At 41.0% G+C, this 24749-nt stretch overlaps 1 protein-coding gene and 1 pseudogene across 1 annotated transcript; both read left to right on the top strand.

Annotated features, from left to right (window-relative positions):
• Positions 1-1246: 1246 nt before the first annotated feature.
• On the top strand, positions 1247-5136 carry Cxcr4 (C-X-C motif chemokine receptor 4). Its single transcript, XM_015479139.2, has 2 exons — positions 1247-1396; positions 3543-5136. The coding sequence occupies exons 1-2, from the start codon at positions 1382-1384 to the stop codon at positions 4584-4586; spliced, it is 1059 nt and encodes a 352-aa protein (XP_015334625.1). The 5' UTR covers positions 1247-1381; the 3' UTR covers positions 4587-5136.
• On the top strand, positions 4821-14177 carry LOC107136608 (annotated as a pseudogene).
• The last annotated feature ends 10572 nt before the right edge of the window (positions 14178-24749 follow it).

Here is a 24749-nt window from a genome sequence, read left to right as displayed (position 1 = left end):
AATCCTCCCCTTAGGGCTGTCCCAAGATAGGAGAGTGCAATCTGGGGTCCGTGCCGTCGCGCAACCACAGGTCTCAGGACCCGAAGCTCCTACCTGGGAACCAGCTAGGACTCCTGCTCCGTGTGCAGTCGCACTGATTCTCAGCCCCGCCCCTCCCTCGCTCCCCGCCGCACCCAGGCGAGACGCAGGCGGGAAGTGGCGAGGGGCTGGAAATTTATGTCTGGACGCCTACTGCAAACCCCAGCCCGTCTGGGGCTGCTTTAACCTTCCAATCCCCGCCCCGCCCCTCAACCTAATTTCTCGTTTGTGCTAAAGCTGTTCTCCGTACACAACCGTGGAAGACAACGGCTGCGGCGCGGAAACCTGGTTCAGTCCAGGCTTTGAATCCCAAGGCACTTCGTCTCTGCGGCCGGTCTCCAGTTTCCAAGGATGCTCCCCCTCCCCGGCACGTGGCACACAGTCGGCCCTTTGTGCATAATCTGTTGACTAAATGCATCTCTGTGATGTTACCATCCACACGTTTTAAGAGAATGAGCAAGTGATTCTAAATTCCTTGTGATGTTACAGAAAGTCCCAATCGCCAAACACTTTTAATAATCGCACACACAAAAATATTATTCATGAATTGGTTGTCACTATTGTGAATTTCCTCCCAGGAACACACTTCTACTTCTCTGTTAGTCTCAAGAATTGTATCAAATCCTATCTTCTTCTGAAAGGTGTTTCCTGATTACTTACGCCTGACCCTGATGTAATTACTATGATTATTCACATAAAGTTGCACACAGTTTTGCTCCGAAGCACCTTTACAAAAATCTGCCGAATGGACAGCATCTGCTGAAAGAGCGAGGAATGGAGTCAGACGCTCGGCCCCATTTTCAACATTGCCGCCTACTGGTTGGGTTACTATCGTAAGTCACTTCCCCTCTCTGGACCTCAGTGTCTCCATCTGTAGCATTTCCAGGTCTGGATTCCATCCACGTGAGTGAGAATTGTCGCACTCACCACGCAGAGATGCGTCTCACGGTCGCGCTTCCCGCCTCCCTCCAGACGCATAAGGCTTTCCCCCCAATTCGGGGACGTTCTACCCTACTCTGGACTTTCAAAAGTGACCATCGGTGATCCACTAAGGCTCTGGAGCTCCCCAAGCAGCTCACCCCTAGGCCCCGCCCCTCCGTCCTCCTCTGGGTTGCCAGTCCTTCTCCCCAAACACGCCCCCCCGCCCTCTTAACTGCGCATGCGCTGTTTTGCGAGCGTGTTTTTATAAAAGTCCGGCTTCGGCCAGAAACTTCAATCTGTTGGCTGTTGCAGCAGGTAGCAAAGTGACCCTGAGGACCTGAATTCTCCCGTGGCTTCCGCGACTGGAGAAGGAGCGGCTACCATGGAAGGGATCAGTGTAAGTCCAGTTCCAACCTTTGTGCTAAACGTACAGACGCTTGAACTTAGAGCTCAACCGCTCTCGGAGCGGGCAAAAGGGACCAGAACATTGGATATGACCATGCCCCAAAGAAGGGACATGGAAAGAAATTTTCAGGACTATGGCTATGTGGTGGGTTAAGATTGGAATTCTTTTTTTCCCCCCTGAAAGTTGAGGGGAAAAAATTGAAATGAGGGTTCATGCGGCTGCATGTGTCTCCTCCTTGAGTCCTGCGGCGCACGCTGTTTGCAAACATAACATTTTGCCCAAGTGCAGGGAAGGCGCGCGCTTTGCCCCAGTATTCAGAACCTTGGTCTCTTCCTCCCAGGAAAGTGGGTGTCTTGGAGCGAGTTACATTATCTGAACCTAGAGGCGGGGGTCAGCGCTCCTGGGCTGATTTTCCAGAAGTATTCTGCGTCCTAGGTTAACGTCGAGCACAAGCTCTTGGAGACTGTTTCTTGCCTTTGGGCGCACGTTAGCTTAACTCCGTTTGGCCAGCAGAGGTGTGCCAGACTCGGGCACAGTGGGCAGACGGCGGGAAAGTCTGGCAGGCGCATTGCGCTGCTTGGTTGAGGGGTCAAAGCTGTGGCAGCAGCCGGGAGGTGGTTGGGAGCAATCCGCACTCCTTGGGATTGAGAAAAAAGGTGCGGTGCCCGAAGCGCTTCGCTTGCCCCTAGTGGGGCCTCGAAGTTTGGGATTGTGCAGAGGTCGAAGGAGGCAGGCACATTGAACTTCTGGCCCCGAGGTGTGTGCAGCAGGCACTGAAGTAGCAGGGGTATTGGGACAGCACCTGGGCTGCCTGGTCTCCCGGGCGAAGAACAGGTGCAGGCGGGGAGACCGTTTGGCTGTCTTCGAACCTATTGCGTCGCTTAACCGTCGGCGGTTTCCTGAAGCCTTTTGAAACCTCCTTGCCAGGGAGGCTTTTCATTTCCTCCCGCGGCGCGCAATTCAAAGGAGCTCACCACGGAGCCGCCCAATCTCTCTTTAGCACCCTGAGGGGTAAGCCTGGCCGCACAATCGGGCGGGACCCCCGGAGCCGCTACCAGCCTGTTGTAGATGTGGGTGTGGTGGGCAGCGGCTCGGCTGTGGTGGGGCGGGGTGATCCCACCCCTCGTAAGCCCAATGCCTGGAGGCTTCCAACTGCCCCCTTCCGACCCCTTCAACTGGATCGGTGGCAGGGTGGAAGGCGACCTGGGAGAGTGAGGAAATGAAACTTGGGGCGCGGACCACGAGTGCAGACCCCGTGACTTTCCCCACCCAGGAAAATGCCGCGCTCCCTAACGTCTCAAACGCGCCAAGTAATAAACACGAGGATGGCAAAAGAGGCCCACGCCCCCAAGGAGCGTCGGTTTGGACTAAGGGGGTGCCATTTGCTCGTTTCTGACAATTTCTCTCAATACTTCAAGCCCTAAAAGGCCTCGCTTTAATGCCGCAGTCTCCTTCCCCACTACGTGTTGCTTGAAGCGCAGAATGGTTTGTATTTAGACCGGCGTGGGAAAAACAATATTTTGCGTTTTAAAAGAATAAAAGACTTCAGGATTGTGAAGCCCCCTCCCTCCCCCGTCTGTTCCTTCCTTCCCTCTGGCCTCTCTTGGCTGATCTTCATACAAAAAGTTAATCCCAGCTCCTCCTGCAACCCTAGATTCTACACCCACATTGCCCCCACCCCATGCCGCCTGGGAGTGGCCTCTTTGTGTGTATGTTTGGTGTGTGTTTTTTTTTTTTTTCTCTCTCCCTTGTACTTTTTTCTTTTTTTTTTTTCCTTTCCTCTAGTGGGCGGGGCAGAAGAGTTAGCCAAGATGTGACTTTGAAACCCTCAGAGTCTCAGCGCCCTTTTGTTCTAAACAAAGAATCTTGTAATTGGTTCCACTAAAGAGGTATATAATGAAGTAACTATGGGGGAAGATGGGGAGTATGGCTGTAGGATTCTATAATAATTCTCTTGGGTCTTTCCCCAGTACTTTAGAATTTCCAGAAGAAGGCTGACCTGAATTGGGTTTAAATAAATAAATATATGCGCACACACAATAAATTGTTTGCTTTTAATACCCAGAAACATTTTTTTAAAACTTGGATAGTGTCTGCTGACCTTGGAAGTGAATGTGTACCCTTGCCTCTTTTGCAGATATACACCTCAGATAACTACTCAGAGGAATTGGGCTCAGGGGACTATGACTCTATAAAGGAACCCTGCTTCCGGGAGGAAAGTGCCCATTTCAACCGTATCTTCCTGCCCACCATCTACTCCATCATCTTTTTGACTGGCATTGTGGGCAACGGATTGGTGATCCTGGTCATGGGTTACCAGAAGAAATTGAGAAGCATGACGGACAAGTACAGGCTGCATCTGTCAGTGGCCGACCTCCTTTTTGTCATCACGCTTCCATTCTGGGCTGTTGATGCTGTGGCAAATTGGTACTTTGGGAAATTTCTATGCAAAGCAGTTCATGTCATCTATACTGTCAACCTGTATAGTAGTGTCCTCATCCTGGCCTTTATCAGTCTGGACCGATACCTGGCCATTGTTCATGCCACCAATAGTCAGAGGCCAAGAAAGCTGTTGGCTGAAAAGGCGGTGTATGTTGGCGTCTGGATCCCTGCTCTCCTGCTAACTATTCCTGATTTCATCTTTGCCAATATCAGTGAGGCAGAAGGGAAATATATCTGTGACCGCTTTTACCCCAATGACTTGTGGGTAGTTGTATTCCAGTTTCAGCACATCATGGTTGGCCTTATCCTGCCTGGTATTGTCATCCTGTCCTGCTATTGCATTATCATCTCTAAGCTGTCACACTCCAAGGGCCACCAGAAGCGCAAGGCACTCAAGACCACCGTCATCCTCATCCTGGCTTTCTTTGCCTGCTGGCTGCCCTACTACATTGGGATCAGTATCGACTCTTTCATTCTTCTAGAAATCATCAAACAAGGATGTGAATTTGAGAACACTGTGCACAAGTGGATTTCCATCACCGAGGCCCTTGCATTTTTCCACTGTTGCCTGAATCCCATCCTCTATGCCTTCCTTGGAGCCAAATTTAAAACCTCAGCCCAGCATGCACTCACCTCTGTGAGCAGAGGGTCCAGCCTCAAGATTCTCTCCAAAGGCAAACGAGGTGGACATTCTTCTGTTTCAACTGAGTCTGAGTCTTCAAGTTTTCACTCCAGCTAACGTTGATGTAAAAGACTTTTTTTTAATATGAAAAAGAACTTTTTTTTAAGTTACACGTTTTTCAGATATAAAAGACTGACCAATACTGTACAGTTTTTAATGACTGTTGGATTTTTGTCTTGTGTTTTTTAGTTTTTGTGAGGTTTAATTGACTTATTTATATAAATATTTTTTTGTTTGTTTCATGTTAATGAGTGTCTAGGCAGGACCTGTGGCCAAGTTCTTAGTTGCTGTATGTCTGGTTGTAGGACTTTAGAAAAGGGAACTGAACATTCTAGAGTGTGTAGTGAATCACGTAAAGCTAGAAATTATCCTCAGCTGTTTGTGCATAAATAATCTTTCCATTCCAGTGGAACATCTTTTTATTTCTCCCCTTTTCTTAAGTTGTTTGTTTACACTGTGTGATTTTGCTCTAGAAGACAGCACTTATAACCAAAGTCTTAAGTGGTATAAAAATGCTGGTTTTTCAGTTTTCAGGAATGGGTTGATTTCAGCACCTACAATGTACAGTCTTGTATTAAGTTGTTAATAAAAGTACATGATAAACTTCCTTGGTGTTTTGTTCTGGTTTCTGTTAACATCCCCTTGGTTGGCAGAAGACAAAAATAATAGACATGTTTATGGCATACCAAATACAAGCAAAGGTATTTTTCTGGTAATATTTTACTTACACTTATCTATAATAGTTTCTGCTTCTGTTATTACTTAACATTTTATAGAGGAGGAAACTGAGGCACAGAAAGCCTAAGTAACTTGGTCCAAGGCATGTGATCATTAGCAGAGCCAATATTTCATACCAGGAAACATGTCTCTTAAGTCACGGTAAGTCATCCAAAGCTCTAACCACGATTTCAACTCTGATGGAAGTCTGGAAATGTTCATCCAGTGCCCATTATTAAAGATCATCTTTCAGAAGGATATGTGCATGTGAAGAAGGAATAGCATGCAGTAGTGTTTGGATTTTACTGTTGCTTTCCCCTTGTGTAATCCAGGTCAGGAGCATGCTCTTCTCATCTAACCCTTTCTGTATAGATGCCATCACTCCCTTTTTACAGAGGAGGGAAATGAGGTTCAGAGACTTTCCAGAACTCGAATTTTTAACAGGTAGAGCCAAGAGCTGATCCTACTTAACTGTTCCAGCTTTTGCTCTTAACCATTACCCACTATTGTCCCCCAGAACACCTGGTCATATTTCAACCGAATTGTTATTGAAAATAAGGCCAAAAGTGAATGTTTTCTTCATAAAATTAACCATACCCAAAATACCCTTCTTGCAATATCTCCTATGCAAATTCTAACACTTTTTTATTCTTCATCTACTGCAATATCTCATACCTCCTTTGAAAGGCTCAGCCAAGCAGCTAAAAGTTAATATTGGTGCTTTTTAAAGCACAAAAGAAAGGTCTACTGAAGCAAGCTCCTCATTGCCCATATTTTGCACAAGATTTTGGAGTCTTATGTAATATCACTGTAGCTATTTACACTACCATTGTGCAAGCCACAGGCTCTTGAGTAAATTTCACCTCCGGTCTCCAGTTTAAGATAATTTCCAGACTGTAGTGGCCATACCTACCTCACTTTGGAACAGAATGCTCCAGGCATGCACTCAGAAAATGAGTGGGATATAATTAAGGCAATACTTGGTCGACTTGTGGTAATTGTTTCTGGCAAAGAAAATCCATTTTGGAGGAAAAATTGCAATGCCTTATCTTTCTAAAGCAAATCACATTTGTTCAAGACAAATTATAGATCCTGTGAAGGGAAATAACTTAATTACTTAAAATAGAATCTAATTTGGCTGTACATTTTTGCTGCAGTCTATGGAACTGGGATAATTCAGACTGGTATTCCTATTCCACTTGAGAACACAATTAGATTTGAGATAGGAAATTATCTTGAGGTTTCTTGGTTTTCCCTAGGAAGCCTAATTGGATCACCCTTCATTTAAGCATAGTTTTAGATGTACTCTCTCAAAGGCTTAGTCTTAAAGCCATGACCACTGTGACAGACTTCACTTGAACCTTCGCTATAAATATTTATTCTCTGAGAGACAATAAAAGAAATCCTTGGAAGGAATTCCTTTTCTTTCTCATCTTGGCTTGAAAACCTTCTTACCCCAAATTCCTCTCCTTTGCCGTGGAGTCACAACAAAAGGAACTGAGCCGAAACAAAATTCCCAGTGTCACCAGTCTTAATGGATATTTCATTCTCCCTTGGAACAAAGGTGGGATAGCTCTTTTTCAAAAGGGGGAAAAAAAAGCTTTGGCTCTCTCCCTGCACCAAAAGGCTCTCCCCACCCCCATTCTATCCCTAGCCTGCTCTGATCAGAGTAGCTCCAAAGCCTTCCCTATGTGGTAGTTTGACAATGCAGGGAAAGCCAGTTGGCTAGCCACCCTCTCATGAAGTAGGTGATTGTTCCTTCTCCTCTACCCCTGTGAATGGGGCCCTTGAAGGTCAGTAATGTAGATCCAATTGTATAATGAAAACTAAAATATTTAAATTGTATGCATGCCAATAATGGCATAGATATGAGATCTGACTTGTTAATAACATTAAGTCAGTAACTAGGGAGGAATGTGGATGATTTTATCTTGAAAAACTTTTGTTTTCTTAAACTGTCACTTGGCAATTTATCTCCCTTATTGTGGGCTTCCTAGCTCCTTTTGTGGCTATGTTAAAATAATGATTCCAGGGTATTCTTTTAAGAAAAAGCAGGCTTTGTTTTAATAATCAAACTAATTGTGACTTTCTTCTGGCGTATCATCAGACATTAAACAAAGACTCCCCAAATAATTGAATTTCATTGTTCCCAGATAATACTTATTAAGGAGGGGCAAGGAACCCTAAAACCAAAATCCAAATTACTTTGGGACACAATCCAGTATGCCCTAACAGAAATGCAGCATTGCAGCCTGGCATCATAAGGATTTGCCCAGCCCACTTTAAAACCATCTTCCACCTGGCTGCCAATGCACCCAAGCCTCTTAGTGCCAGAGAGATCCACAAGTAGCCAGATGAATGACTTTTCTGAGAGCACAGCCTAAGAGAGATGTTAGTGCCTCATGGATTAATAAAGTCATTGAAATGAATTCTTTAAAAGCAATGGTCCTCAACTGGGGCAATTTTCCCCCCAGGGAACATTTGGTAAGGTCTAGAAACATGGGCACTACAGATGAGGTGCTACTAGCATCTAGTGTACAGGGGCCAGAGATGTTGCTAAATATCCTACAAAACTGAGGACAGCATCCACAACAAAGAATCATCTATAGTAGTGCTCAAAGTTGAGAACCCTTTTTTAAGGTTACAGTGATTATCAAAATAAAGATACCTCCAGGCTAGTTGTGGTAGCATGCACCTGTAATCCCAGCCACTTGGGAAGCTAAGACAGGAGGATTACAAGTTTGAGTTCAGCCTTGGCAACTTAATGAGAATTTGTCTCAAAATAAAATTAAAAAGGAGCTTGGGTTGTAGGTCAGTGATAGAGCGCCCCAGCAACACACACACACACACACACACACACACACACACATACATCAGTATAATTCTGGAAAATAACATGAATCCACAAAGAGCTTGAATCTGCCATGGTGTAAATGTTTATATCCTACCAAAATTCCTATGTTGAAATCTTAACCTCCAAGATGAAGGTATTACAAGGTAGGGGCTTTGGGAAGTGATTAGGTCATAAGGGCATAGCCCTAATCATTGGGATTAGTACCCTTAGAAAAGATACTCCAGAAACCCAATTAGCCCCTTCAACCATGTGAGAATATGACTTCAAGGCACCATCTATGAACCTGAAAGCAGTCCCTCACCAGGTCTCTATTTCTTGACAGGCTGCTGCATCCCATGCTAGGAAACTATCCCACACAGGACAATAAATGCTAAAACGGTAACTGCTAAAGATTCTCTGATTCCCTTCAAGTTTCTTTCTCTCTAAAACCTACAATGTTTACTCATTTAATCCTCATCAGTGCCTGTGACTCAATTTGGAACACTTCCCATTTTTCTCCTTTTATTTAAAAAATAAACAAGGAATGAGGAGGTACCAGCCCATTGTTCCATTGTCTGCAACTGACTCGGATTAATTTAAATCAATCCTATTAAGTCCAACAATTAAAATCTTCTAAATCATCTGAAAAATCCTTTCAAGTGAAAATGCAAGTTGATTACAGGCCGAGTTGAGGGATCCACAATGTTAAAGGGGCTCAGAAGGGGAAAGCATTTTTCAAAATCAGACAAACAAAGGTGTCTGTACCAGGTGTGAAATGTTTATCTGGCAGAGGTAGTCCACGATTAAATTCATTTACATATTACAGTTCAACTAACCAGAACCCAACTCATCAACACTGTAAATTAAAAGGAATTACTTCCTCATATTTGACTCTGACGGAAAGAAAGTAATACATACTGAGAGCCATTACATCTCAGGCACTAACGTACTCAGATTACAAGAGCTCCTGCCAGTTAGATATTGCTCTTTCCACTTTTAGGCAAGGATACTATCAAAAAAGTTAAACTATAAATAAAAGGGCTATGCTTTTTACTCTATGCACATTACAAATAACATTAAAACAGAACCTCTAAATTCTAGGGCATACCTTGAAGTGCTCTATCTATATATTTAGTCCAAATTTCTCTCTTTTCTATTTCCAGGTCAAGTCCTATGTGATAACATTAACAGTTATCATGTACCTTGAGGAATTTCTATACACCAAGCACTTTGATTATTCATTATTCAATAACTGTTACATAGTACTATTATTTGCCTATTATAAATGGGGAAACTGACTCATAGAAGTTGCTTAAATTTGACCCATTATCACATATTTAATGAATGATAAAGCCTGGATTTTAACCCAGGCAGTCTTACACCCAAGTGAGACCTTTTAAGCACTAGAGGGACTTTATTAATTGCTATGGTGTTAAACAATATTCAGCATAATAACCACAATGTCAGAAGGATCCTTCATACTCTTCAATACTCTTCAACGTTGAATACTAGACACTCACCTGATGTACAAAGCAGACACCAACATTTTAGAAAGAGTTTCACTATTAACAGTTGTAATAAAAAGGATTTCAGATGAACCTGATACACTGTGCCTTGCACACAGTAGGAGTTCAAAATATTTTGTTGAATGAACAAATGACTTCCATAAATTTCTATTTCTGAGCACACACCATTCTCTAAGCATTCTAATTCATGTTTGCATGTATGATTTGGTTTCCTTCATTCTTTCACAATCATTTATTAAACAACACTCTGGACCAGGCAGGTATGAAAGCTGTTCACAGTAAGTGGAAGGTGCTTGAAAATTAGCTAAACAACTTTCAGACTTTTAATTTTCAACATTTTAAGAAATCAAAGTTTCTACCCAGTTTCCAGTTTCCAATTCAATCTTCCTATTACTGTTGACCTTCCATCCCCGTAGATTCCACATCCACAGATTCAACCAACTGCAGATTAAAGATATTCAGGCTCTCCACGTCACCCAAGAAGGGTTCATATGGCAGCATCCTTAATTCCTGTTGTGACTTAAAGGGAAACTGTCACAATATCAGAGCCCTTAATGTCCTGCAAATGAAGGAGGAGGATGTTCTCAAATTCCTTGCAGCATGAACCCACTTGGGTGGCACCAATCTTGATTTCCTAATAGAACAATATGTCTTCAAAAGGAAAAATGATAGCAGCTACATCATAAATCTGAAGAGGATCTGGGAGAAGCTTCTGCTGGCAGCTCATGCCATTATTGCCACTGAAAATCTTGCTGATCTTCTCCAGCAATTAGGGAAATGCAAACTACACTAAGATTTCATCTCACTCCAGTCAGATTGGCAACGATCGAGAACATGAATAATAATAAATACTGGTGAAAAAATGTATACTCTTACATTGTAGGAAAAAAAAGTACACTCATATATTGTTGCTGGGACTGCAAATTAATACAACCACTCTGGAGAGCAGTGTGGAGATTCCTCAAAAAACTAAGGATGGAACCACCATATGACCCAGCTACCCCAGTCTTCAGTATTTTCCTAAAAGAACAAAATTCAGCATATTATAGCAATACAGTCACCTCAATGTTTGTAGCAGCACAATTCACAACAGCCAGTTATGGAATCAACCAGATGCTCAGCAATAGATGAATAGATTAAGAAAATATACATACACAACGGAGTTTTGCTCAACCTAAAGAACAACAAAATAATGGCATTTGCTGGTAAATGGACAGAAATGGAAAAAAAAAATCATGCTAAGTGGAACAAACCAGGCTCAGAAAATAAAGGGTGGATTGTATGTGGAAGCTAGAGCAAAACAAAGGAAAGAAGGCAGTTAGGGAGGGGATCAGATATCATAAAGATACAGGGAAGATCAGTGGAGTAATGAGAAAACGGAAGTGAGGGAGGAAGGAAGGGGAAGATAAATGAAATGAATTTAACAAAATCATGTGATAATTATATATAAAGCTACCAAAGGGAATTTCACCTTTATATATATAAACTAAACTTCCTTTCATACATATATATTGTATATGTAAATATGTTAGAGTCTGTAAATAAGTCAAAATAACACCTGGCATTTTGCCAGGGGAATGTTCGTAAACAAGTCTGGATGGTGCCTGGCAAAATGCCAGAGGGAGTGGTTTGAGAAGTAACAAAAGCGAGCTATTAAGTGTGGAGATTCCTTATTGGTTGATGTATCTAGTTTATGCTAATTAGATAAGCTGTGTGGAATGTATAAATACTGCTCCTGTCCTGCAATAAACGGCTCCTACTCCTGCTGTATGAACGTACACAAGTTATTCGTCACCCCCCGGTTATTTTGCTGCAGCTGGACTGCAGCATAAATACATATTTTATATATGTATGTTTATGTGTATTGTATACATATATATATGTATGAAAGGAAGTTTAGTAGAGTAGAGGAGGGAGGCAGGGGGAGAATGGAGGGGAGGGAAAGCACAGGAGGGCGGGAATGGGGATTGAAATCAAAATCCTTGCATGCATGATGTTGTCAAAATGAACCCAAATACTATGTATAGTTATAATGCTCTAGTTTGTTAGAGTCTGTAAACAAGTCAAAATAACACCTGGCATTTAGCCAGGGGAATGTTAGAGTTCGTAAACAAGTCTGGATGGTGCCTGGCAAAATACCAGAGGGAGTGGTTTGAGAAGTAACAAAAGCGAGCCATTAAGTGTGGAGATTCCTTATTGGTTGACTGCTGTATCTAGTTTATGCTAATTAGATAAGCTGTGTGGAATGTATAAATACTGCTCCTGTCCTGCAATAAACGGCTCCTACTCCTGCTGTATCAACGTACACAAGTTATTCGTCACCCCCCTGATTATTCTGCTGCAGCCGGACTGCGGCAGATGGTGGCCCGTTACGGGGAGCCCCGGGACACTCGGGGGTAAGTGACGAAAAAAAGCTGCCCGTCCATAGATAGGACGGGAGCAAATCTGCTCGTCCCTAGGCAGATAGGGCGAGAGGAAAAATGGCCATTTCGAGAAAATGGAGAAGATTGATACAGTATGTTTGTGTCTTGTTTTGTCTCAGTGTATTGTATTGTCTTTGTGATGAAAATATGGAAGGGGTGAGAAGTAAATTACTAAGGGAAGAAGGCACCCCAGTGGAACCAAGAATAGTTAGGGCATGTGTTGATAAGAGCCCAGGAACTCTAGTCAGAAAGAAAAAGAAAGTTCAGAAGAAGAAGGATTATCAGGAAAAAAGTTGCAGCAAAAGGCTATTACTAAATACTTTTCGTTACCGGAGGGTGCGTGAAGCGGAGAGGCGGCTGCCGAGTGTGCAAGCCGGTCACAGCGCAGCAAGGATTTTCCAAGAGGCGGCGGCGACTGGCCCTTCCCCGCCTCCTGGCCGGGGAGCTGGCTCTTCCACTGCCGCGAGCCCAAATCTAGACCTGACCTGGAGGCACAGTCTCGCAGGCTCTTGCTCCCTGTGCCCAGTAGCAGTTTGAGTCCGGGACACTCCCCAGGGCCATCTGGGGCTGCCCAGGCACTACAGCCAGCAGAAGACGCTACTGGTGTCCCTGATGTTTGGTCATTTTCAATGCCAATAACTAAGCTACAATGGTTCTCCCACACCTGGAAGCTGATGAGTAATGAGCACTATTAATGCTTATTTCAAATGCAAAAATACCTTGAGATAATGTACTAAATTATTCAGAAGGTTGTTTTCTTAGTGCAATGCTACAGGATTTTCTTTAGCCATCCGGAGTTCCTGCCTTCATCCCAGTGCGGGTGAAGACGAAGGTGGAAGAATTTCCAGTGTTGCTGAGAACTGGACGAAACTACGGCTGAGAAACGGACGAGACTTCGGAGCTGTTGCTGTTTCTGCTACTACAGCTTAGGCTAGCTGCCTGCAGAACTTACCTGGACTGTGATTTAAGCTAGTTGCCTGCAGAACTTACCTGGACTGTGATTTACCTGGACTGTGAGTTAATCTATTGAGACACTGCTTTACCTGGACTGAGATAACAAACTGTAATCTACAACAAATTGTAACTCGGTATCTTTGCTAACGGTGTCATTGCTGGTATAATTTTTCCAAGGGCTTCTTGCATGGAGCCATCAATTGGCTTGGTATTGTGGCATTTTGTATCCTCCCTTTCTGTTTGTAGCAGGTTATTTATGGTGTTTCTGTAAAAACCACTATGGTAGTTATTTAAATTAAACAAAAGGGGGAAATGTTAGAGTCTGTAAACAAGTCAAAATAACACCTGGCATTTAGCCAGGGGAATGTTAGAGTTCGTAAACAAGTCTGGATGGTGCCTGGCAAAATACCAGAGGGAGTGGTTTGAGAAGTAACAAAAGCGAGCCATTAAGTGTGGAGTTTCCTTATTGGTTGACTGCTGTATCTAGTTTATGCTAATTAGATAAGCTGTGTGGAATGTATAAATACTGCTCCTGTCCTGCAATAAACGGCTCCTACTCCTGCTGTATCAAGTACACAAATTATTCGTCACCCCCCCCCACTAGTTAAAAGAAAGAAAGAAAACCCTGCTGATGTCAGTGTCATATCCTTCAGGAATACCGGCCTGAGGGCTATGCTGAAGCTTACAGCTGCCATGAGAACCACTCCTATTGCTGGCCACTTCACTCCTGAAACCTTCACTAACCAGATCCAGGGAGCCTTCCAGGCTGACCACCAGCCTTTCACAGAAGCGTCTTATGTCAATTTTCCTACCGTTGCTCTGAGTAACACAGAATCTCCTCTACGCTACATGGACACTGCCATTCCGGGCACAAGGGAGCTCACTGTGTGGGCCCGAGAAGTTCTATGCATTTGTGAGCACCCTTGGGAGGTCAAACCTGATCTCTACACCAACGGAGACACTTAAGATATTGTAAAGGAAGAGCAGACTGCTGCTGGAAAAGTTCTGACCAAGGGTGAATGGACCACTCCTGAGTTCATGCTACTCAATTTGCTGTTGCAGGCTAGTCTGAAGGCACATGCAAGGTGCCTTCTGTGTCTATCCAGCAGTTCCCAGCCCCCCCATCAAAGACTGATCTGCAGCTCCCACTGTTCAGGCCACTGAGTGGGTAGGAACAACCACCATGTGGTCTTGAGCTATGCTTCTGCAGACACTTAAGCAAAATGGAAATAAAGTTACAGAAAATAAACTCCAGTTTCTAAACAAATTTAAAAATAAATAAATAAATACTCAGAAAGACAATTGTATCCGTGCCGAACAACTACAGGCTTTTCTTATTTATTCCCTAAATAACACAACATAACAACTGTTTAAATAGCATTCATATTGTATTTGGTAACATAAATAATCTAGAGATGTTTTAAAGTATAAGAGAGGCCAGGTGTGGTGGTGTGTGTTTGTATTCATAGCTACTCAGGAAGCCAAGGCAGAAGGATAATAAGTTTGAGGACAGCCGGGGAAACTTAGCAAGAGCCTGTCTCAAAATAAAATTTAAAAGCCTGGAGATATAGCTCAGTGGTTGAGCAGTTACCTAGCATGTGGGAAGTCCTGGGTTCAATCCCCAGTACAATAATAAAAATAGAAGCAAAATAAAGTATAAGGGAGGAAAACATAAGAAATAAAACCAAGAATCAATAAGTGGAATGCCATCAAACTGAAAATCTTCCACACAGCAAAGGAAATGATTAAGAACATGAAGAAAGAGCCTACAGAATGGGAGAAAATCTTGGCCATCTACTCCTCCAATAGGGAATTAATATCCAAAATATACAAAGATCTCAAAAAACAAACAGGCAAAAGAACTACACAGAAAACTTCTCAAAAGAAGAAACATAAATTGCCAACAAATATATGAAAAAAACATGTTCTACATCTTTAGCAATCAGGGAAATGCCAATCTAAACTATACTAAGATTTCATCTCACTCCAGTCAGAATGGCAATGGTCAAGAATACAAACAATAATAAATGTGAGATAGGTTTTGGGGGAAAGGGTATACTTGTACATTGTTGGTGGGACTGCAGACTAATACCACCACTCTGGAAAGCAACATGGCGATTCCTCAAAAAGCTAGGAATGGAACCACCATATGACCCAGATATTTTTTGGTGTTTTCCCAAAAGATCTAAAATTGGCATACTATAGCGATACAACTACTTTAATGTTTATAGCAGCACAATTCACAATAGTTAACTTATGGAATCAATACAGGTGCCCATCAGTAGATTAATGGATTAAGAAACTGTGGTATAAAAAAAATGAAACTATAGTATTTGCTGGTAAATGGATGGAAATGGAGAACTTCATGCTAAGTGAAATAAGCCAGACTCAAAAACTCAAATAAAGGTTGAATGTTTTCTGTCATATGCAGAAACTAGAGTGAAATAAAGGAAAGGGGGAGGGAAATATAGAATAACATACAGATAAGTAATGTAGAAGAAGAAGATCCAGAGGCAAAGTGGAGGGATGGGTAAGGGAAGTCAATGCAGAATGAATCATGTTGTGCGCATAGATAAATATATGAAAGGGAACTTCACCTTTAGAAGGTATAAAAGAATCAATCAAATATAAATTAATAGATGAGCGAAAGTCTAGTAGAGTAGAAGAAGCAGAATGGGAGAGAGGAGGGAGGACAGGAAGGAAAAGGGTGAGGGAAAGGTGGAATCATGAACAAAAATCAAACTACATGCATGTATGAGTTTATCAAGATGAATCCAACTAGTATGTATAACTATAAAGCTTTAATTTTTAAAAATCACCAAAAAAGCATTAGGGAGGATATGCACAGGGTATATGCAAATGTTTCATTTTTTCACATAAGAAACTTGGGTACATGCGGATTTGGGCATCCATAGGGAATCCTAGAAACAATTTCCTAAGCATACCAATGATGACTATACTTAATACCCTCTCAGTCTTGCTTCCACTTATTTCCCAGTTAAGGACAAGTCGGTCCCAGTCCATCTCACAAGATAGGTGATAGGCCACCAATCCTGGGCTTCCTGCTTCACCAACCCAAGGGATGCTATTTATGCCAAGAAGATAAGAGCAGAAATTTTGCCAAATTGTAGGATATGGGAAAGGGCCCTGAGGCAGCTTTTTGGACTTCTGTCCACAAAAGACGATTTGTTAGGCCCCAGGGATTAAAGAAGGAAATCAAAACCATCATTTTGGGCCACATCCCACTTCCTTTTGGCAACTCTACTCAGTCTCTATCTGTCCAAGTGAGCTTTTCCATCTTAAATTCTTAACACATGAAGTCTGTGGCATGTTAAACTCAAAATAAAAGGGTTGGAAAAGTTTTAAATAGCTATTGTATATACCACCATGTTCTTCTTAAAGTTTTAAATAAATTTTGCTTCTCAACTAGTTTAACATCTTAAGTGCTGAGAACTTTAGAGCTTAATATAGCTAATGAATAGATTTGATTTGATTTAGTGAAAAAAAAAAACAGATTTAATAAGAGTGTGCCAATGTCAGCTACAATTATATAAGATTACCTTGATGTTTCCAAAGCCAGAATCTAGGGTGAGTCCCCCTGGGATATCTTTAAAGGAATGTTATACTTCAATATAAGTTCTATGAATGCAAAAATTATGTCTGTCTTGTTCACAGCTGTATTTCTAGAGTCTAGAAAGGAGTCCCAAGCTTTTTCTGTAAAGGGCCTCACAGTTTTTGTCATAACTACTCAACTCGTCATCACACACAAACAAAAAAAAGCATCTATGGATAATATATAAATGAACGAGTGTGCCCCTATTCCAAGAAAACTTAATTTCTGGAAACTGAAATTTGAATTCCATAGCATTTTCAGGTGTCACAAAACATTGTTCCTTTGATTTTTTTTAACCATTTAAAAGTATAAAAATCTTTTTTTTTTCCTTGCTCCCAGGTTGTAGAAAACATAATAGACTAGATCTGACCCCCAGGCTATAGTTTGCTGACTCGTGGTCTAGACAATGCTTAGAATATAGTAGAAATTCAATAAACATAAATGAATAAGTGTAACTCTAAGTATAGAAAAGTTTATTCTTTAAGCCGAAGGCACTAAGAACCCCAGGGAACAGATGGCTTCTCTCCATTCACATAAATATGACATCCACCATTTATAAAGCACTTGATCATTCACAAAATGCTTTCACAGGGAGGGCCTCAGAGTGAATCTGAACCAGTTTGCCCTATTGGTTGGCAAAATTCTCCTGCACCACTGGGGCCATTATTTCAGGAAGAAAGGTCCAGGATAAGAGAGTTGCCTTTTTTACCCATACTTGTGTAGCTCCATCTCTCTCCCAGAGTGTGCATGAAGGTGGCATGTCCCCCTCTGAGAACCCCCCTGTAACTAGGACAGTGACGGCTCACTAATAAAAGTTGTTGGGGCGCTGACTAACCTTCCTCAGCGTGAGCAACACCAGCTTTGCTTCTCCAAAGTGATAATCACCACTCACAACTTTTGGCAGCGACTCCCCAGACAGTAAATAGGACAAAAGGAAAAGCCATAATCCATGCCAGTGAATAGTGTTTCCCAGCCGCAAGCTGAGCCACAAAAGCCCAAGAAAAATCAATGGTACAGAAAGAGTTTTTGGACCTGACCCCAGCTTTTGGTGGAAGAAGGATAATTTCTGCTGTTTCCTTTTAGCCTTCAGGTGTCTCATGGGAATGTCAAAACTAACCTCCAAGGAGCTGCCGTTATTATGTCTCTTACTAAAAATGTCTCCAAGTAAACTCTGTATTGTATAGAATATTCTTCCCAAGGTGAAAGGCCCAACTTCTGTCTCAGGTGAGAAGACATGAGAAGAAGCTGAAGAAACAATAAAGTGTTTTCTACTTTAAAGTGGGTCTTCTGTTATAGCCATATGACAAAACAAAAATGCCTGCTTGTCACCATGTCACATGTCACCATGGCCCAGAGTATAGGAAGACAATCCCTCAGGGCTGACATCCTGAGAGTCGATTTATCCTCAGTATGGAGTGGAAAAGAAAAAAGAGGTGTGGATCCAATAAATAAAATGGGAAGGGACACAAAGTGCTTCTGTGAAACAAAAGAGGAAATAAAAGGGATAAACAAAAATATGAGGAAATGTTCAACCTCACTGGCAACCAAATAAATAAAAAGCAAAACCATAACACACTGCTTGTCCTGTATCAAACTAGCAAATATTTTCAAAATTATTATGTCCCAAGTGCCAGGGTACAGTGAGCCACACTCCACTGAGCACTGCCAGTCAGACAGAAGCTGACCAAACCCTTCCAAGGCCACTCGTCACTTCTGATACATCTAATGTCAAGAATTACATCTTAAAAATTCTTTGTGTAAAAAAATGAGTTTTGCATTTGTAAATAATAAATTAAAAAAAACCTGGCATTTGTCTAAATATCTGGCAGCAAAATAAGAATTAAGGAAACTATGGTGAATCGATGCTGAGAGCCACAGCCGAGTCGGAATGGCCCCTGGCATTTTGCCAGAAGTAATGGTTGAGAGGCGAGCCATTAAGATGATGATATTAAGTTAAGCTGTCTATAATTGCTGTGACTGGATGATGCTGGATTGAAACAGGCTGTGTATTCAATTGTATATTAGACCTTTACTGTCCGCTACTTTGGAGTTCTCTCGAGATTTCCTGGGGAGTTCACATTGGTTGGGGAAGTTCCGGTGGAGGGAGTTCCGGTTGGTGTGTCATGTGTTCCTGGAGGAGCCGCGTGGTTGGCGTTTGGGTGAGCTCCCGGGGAGTGTGCGTGGAGTGCTGGGGGAGTTCGGAAATAAAGTTTGTTCCTGCTTGAGTGGTTCGTGATTTGTGCCCAGCCAGACTGCGGCAAATACACAATGGATTATTACCCAGCTTCTGTAATGGTGGGCATACTTTCTTTTTTTTAAAACACATTTTTTTCGCCGTTGTAGATGCCTTTATTTTATTTGTTTATTTTTTTTTATGTGGTGCTAAGGATCGAACTCAGTGCCTCACACATGCTAGTCAAGCACTGTGCCGCTAAGCCGCAGCCCCAGCCCCATACTTTCTGATTATATATATAGCTAGGGATTGAACCCAGGGCCTTGTGCATGTGAGGCAAGCACTATACCAACTGAGCTATATCCTCAGCCCTGTGTTTTTTAAAGTCAATGCAAATCAGACATAACTTTCCTATCTTCATATATGAATACATGACCAGTGTAACTCCACATCAGATACATCCACAAAAATGGGAAGTTATACTCCATGTATGTATGGATATGTCAAAATACGTTCTACTGTCATGTGAAACTAAAAAGAGCAAATAAAAATTTAAAAAGTCAATGCATATTTTTAGAAAGAAGATAAAGTGTTATAAGCAGTAGCTGTTTGAGTCATAGATTTTGGGGAGATTTAAATTTTTTAAAAAATTTCTCTGTATTTCCCATACTTACTAGAATGAATAATGAAAAGATAATTAGCTAACTTTAATAGGTATGGATAGTGTAGGGAGAAAAGAACTGTACAAGCCCTAATACTCTAAGATGATAGTCTGGTTTTTTACTTTTACTTTTACTTTTTTTTTTTAAATCAGCTCAGGGCCCAAGAAGTTTCAAGATAAATGGTTGTTGAGCTGAACTGAAGTAGACATTTATTGGATTTTTAAAGAAAAAAAGATCAGACAGATATATTATCCTCAAGGATTTAAAACCTAGTAGTGGAGTTTGCCAGTAGTAGAAATCTTAACATTACATCCCCAGTGTTTCTAAACTGAAGTTTAGGATTTCAGGAAAGTATTCTAGAGAATTCCAAAGGTACAGAAGAATGATATTCTGTGTTTTGTGGCGGTGGCCACAGGCTAGACAAAACTTCTGGGGAGTTTATCAGATCCAACCAATACATAGTCATGGCACTGTCATTATAAGACTGGCCCATTAAGGCTGCAGAGTCAATAGTGACCTGAGATCTCAAAGGATTTCTCCCAGAGAGGTCAAGTCTTTCAAAATCCACAGAAAAGTAAACATATTAGAAAACCCTAAAGGAAATCTCTGAAAGGGTTAGGCATTCATACATGACAGCAATAGTGTAGGGCCTGAAATGGGAACAATGTGTAAGTGGTCAACCCTAAATATTCCATTTTTGTATTGTATTAGAAAGGAAATGTCATGTTGGGGAAGAACTTCCTTCATTCTAATAAGTCCCCAAAATACAGCTGCACACACAATGGTGGTTTACAGTCTACCACACAAGGCGAGGCTCTGAGGTGGGAAATGCCTGCCGAAAGAGATGGGGGTTGGATTTTGTCCAGAGGATACTGCAAGTTCATTACTTTTATTCCTTAAGTAGGCTCAGGAATCAGATAGAAAACAATGATTAAAAAAGAAAAATTAGCACTTTTCTCTATGGTTATAATGAAATTTACATGATTGTCAATAATGTTGCAATTTTAATTATTATTCTGGGAAATATTGTCTGACTGTAAATATAAATTCTCAAAAGAATATGTTAGAATAAATGATAGAGATATTATCTGGTTCAATTTATATTTTATATGCATTGGGGTAAAGAAATCTCCATTCTTAGCTTCAGGTATACAGTCATTTATGACTAGGATATAGTTTCCTTTTTGTTTTGTTTTGTTTTATTCTGGGGATTGAGCACTTGACCACTGAGCCACATCCCCAGCCCTTTTGGGTATTTTATTTTGAGACAGGGTCTCACTGAGTTGCTTAGTGCCTTGATGTTTCTGAGGCTGGCTTTGAACTTGAGATCCTCCTGCCTCAGCCTCCCAAGCTGCTGGGATTACAGGCATGTGCCACCTTACCCAGCTAAGATCTCATTTCTTTACTGTGATATATGATTGACTTGGTGGAGTATTCCAAATTTACCCAAGAATTACTGTGGAATTTTGATCTTATACTACATAGTCTGTTTTTTAGATACACATATATAATTCTTTGGCTATATATTGATCATTTGAGGAAGAATATTAATTCTTTTCCTTATTTAATATAATTTTTACTTTTCATTGTATTTTACTGTGTTTTATTTGTAGTTCCATTAGCATCCAACACAAGCTAAAGTACTTTTTATTAAAGAGTTGCTTTAGTAAAGCAGTTTTATGGACCTCTGTTGTGGGTTGAATTGTGTCCCCAAAATTCAACTGTTGAAGCCTTACTCTCCAGTACCTCAAAATACAACTCCATTTGAAGGTAGCATCTTTGAAGAGGTAATTAAGTTAAAATAAGTTCACTAGAATGAGCCCTAATCCAAGATGACTGGTGTCCTTGTAAGAAGAGAACAGGTCATAGGCATACAGAGAGGAAAGACCATCTGCAGACACAGGGAGAAGATGCTCTTCTATGAACCAAGGAGAGAGGACTCAGACAACTCTGCTGACTCTAGCAACTTACTTCCAGTCTTCAAAACTATGAGAAAATAAACTTTTGATGCTTAAGCTACCTGATCTTATTGCCCTTTGTTATAGTAGCCCTAGCAAGCTAACATAGCCTTCATTTAAAATTCTACTATAGTATATCTTGGTTTTCTTTTTCTTTGACTTAATATAAATGGAAATGGTCTTTAAGATATACATTCAAAAAATGTTTGCTAATCTGATACAAATAAATGACCAGAATTGAAAAAAAAAAAAAAAGATTACATTCAGGTGGCTCAGTGGTAAAGCACTTGCTTAGCATGTGTGAGGCACTGGGTTCGCCTCAGCACCATATAAAAATAAATAAATAAATAAATAAAATAAAGGTAATGTGTTCATCTACAACTAAAAAAATATATTTAAAAAAATACTTTAAAAAATATATACATTCAACAAATAGTCCTTGACCATGACCATCTGTGTGTAAAGTGTAGGGATCTGACAGTAACAAATAGTGTCAAGTCCCCGAGCTTACAGTTTAGTAACAAAAGCATTACTCTTTTTCTGGAATTATACTTCATTTTAGAAATAGCCTTATAAATTTACTTATAAACTAAAAAATCTTCAAAGAGTTAAAATGAGTTAGAATGAGCCAGAAAAAGAAATTTTAAAAAAATACACAAATAAAGAAATCCCAACATTTTAATGATACAACACTATTGCTAGAAGCCCTCTTCATCAGCTGAATCTTTTGGGAAGCAGATGCTGAGACATAACTAGGAGTATAACAGGGGTATTGGTGAGTAGAGTCTGAAAGATGGGAGGAAAAGAAAGTGGACTGAGAAGATAAAACCTTCAGATTTCGATATTGGGAGGAAGCAGGACTAGGAAGAGAGAGCCTGAGACCACAATGCTGATTTTACAGTCATGGCTAACCCAACTGAGAGCTCCAGATATAAGGATACCTGTTGGGAAAGTCCTGCACTGAGCAGAGGTGGACTGGCCCAGGTACTTGGACGATGCTCTGTTAGTAGCTAGAAGCTGCCAGGGAAGACAAGCATGTGACCTCTACTAGAAAGCTGAGGTGGGTTCTCCAGGCCCTCACACCTGGAGACTGTCACTAATTAGGCTCATGGAAATCTTTCTGAATGGGAGATCTGAGCTGCCCCTCTGCAATTCTTGCAACCCCCAAAATGTAATACAGGGTTCCGACTTCCTAGAGATTTTTTAAGTCAGTACAGACAATTTATACTTGAAATAGAAACATCTCTCAGCAAGTGTTTTAGTAGCCAAAGTCAAGGCCTTTAAGGAAACATTTTAGTACCTGGTGTAATTTAAATTTGCCAAATATTGACTTTGTAGAGAGAACACTTAAATTGTAAATTTTGTTAAAGTATGTTTTATCTCCATGGACAAAAGTAGTGTTTGCCCAAAAACTAAAGTTGTGCTTTTGAATGCAACATTAGGATCTGGAATCTAAAGAAGTCAAATATTTGGAGTTTTGCCTTTTACTTGTTTATTTCTCCCATTTCTACATGTCAAATGCTATGCTTGGGGATGAATACAGCAAAACTTACATAGCCACTCCCCTAAGTAGGAGAGCTAAACATTAAACAAATAACCAGAGCAATAAATGCATATTTATGAACTGACATCACTATTGCTAGAAACCTTCTTCATCAGCTAAATCTTTTGGGACTCAGATGCTGAGACAGAATTAGGAGTATAACCGGTGTATTGGTGCAGGTTCTTCCTGTCAGTAGTTCAGTTAGAGTAGACCCAATGTCAAAGGAGAGCGAATTACTACAGGTGGCCCTGAAGTTTCACAAGTAAAAAATGAGGAGACAGGTGGATGTAGTGGACAGGAGAAGGTGGTTTGGACATAGATCTGCTTTATGGGAATCCCTCCTGTTTTGGACATATTGAATTAGAGGTGACAGTGGAAAAGTAAACTTGAAAGAATTAAGTCATTTTATAAGTCTGTTTTGCAGCCCCTGTGATGTTTTAATTTCAATGACAAGGTGGTGTCACTGTATCCCGTGGAGTCCTTCCCAGAGTGCCCATTTTGAAGCATGCATTGCAGAGGTTAAAGAAATGTCGATCTGTGACTGGGACCATTATCTTTCACCTGGACCACACACTATCTTGCTGAGTGATATTCCAGATCTACTCAGGTTCTTTCTAGTTTCTTCTCCACACTATAGTTTACACAAACCCAATCAAACCCCTACTTAAAATACTTCCTGTTGCTTTCCAGCAAAGATCATCTATGATGATCAACCATGTGTGACCTCTGCCTTGATCATCTGGCCTCACCTGACACCACTTCTCTGTATGACATACAGATTTCCTGGCTCCTTCCACCTTATCCTGCATCCCTGCTCCAGGGCCCGAGCCACAGTCAGCTCTCTATCCAGAAGAATTATACCTTAAAGGAACAAAGGCTATTGAAGTCTGTTTCCTTGTTGTATTTCATAAGTACAGCCATTAGGTTGGAACCTCTTCTCCTTTATGAAATTTTCCTGTACTACTCTGGTTTCCTTCTCCCCAAATTCTTAGATACAATAGTCCACCAAATATAAAGGTATTTTGATGGACACAATACCTTTATTTTTATTTGTTTTCATTTTTATGTGGTGCTAGGGATCAAACCTTCCTCTTCTTTAATTGACTACAATTTCCTATTCAGTGAAATGAGAGATGTAGACAAGATTTATAGCACAACTGGTCTTCAAACAAAATCTTATGTAGACACCAAGCATAGAAAACATAACATTATAATTTCTATGACTAAATAAGGGATGTTAGACCTGGAGAGCCTCCCCGATGGGCCCCCACCTCCTTGCCAGCTTCCCAAGGAACCCTGAAGTGTATGTGCAAAAATAAAACCAAGTAACAGATTCACCTGCATGAACTGACTTTTACCTATATCACCACAATCCCTCTACTCTTATGCTGAAAATTTTGCTAAATTTAGTGTAAATCATATTGCATAAATAAGTATATCTAATTTTTTGGAGTTATTAAGCTCTTCTCTAATTCAAATAGCTCTCTTGTGAATCTTACTGAGATATGTCAATCATCTCATTGTAAGACTAATAATAAGTGATATGATGATTTATAAATAAATGATTGCAGTAAACCAGATGCATTTTTCTGTTTGTTTGGTTTTGGTACTAGGGACTGAACCCAGGGGCACTTTATCACTGAGCTGCATCTCCCGTCCTTTTTATTTATTTATTTTTTTTTTTGAGAAAGGGTCTTGCAAAGTTGTTAAGGCTGACCTTGAACTTGAGATCCTCCTGTCTCAGCCTCCCAAGTCTCTGGGATTATAGGCGTGCACCACCACACTGGCCCAGATGTTTTTTTGTTTTTGTTTTTTTAT

Source organism: Marmota marmota, unplaced genomic scaffold, assembly GCF_001458135.2.
Source record: "Marmota marmota marmota unplaced genomic scaffold, marMar, whole genome shotgun sequence".
In the NCBI taxonomy this organism is placed as follows: Eukaryota; Metazoa; Chordata; class Mammalia; order Rodentia; family Sciuridae; genus Marmota; species Marmota marmota.
This window is presented reverse-complemented; position numbering and strand designations above follow the sequence as displayed.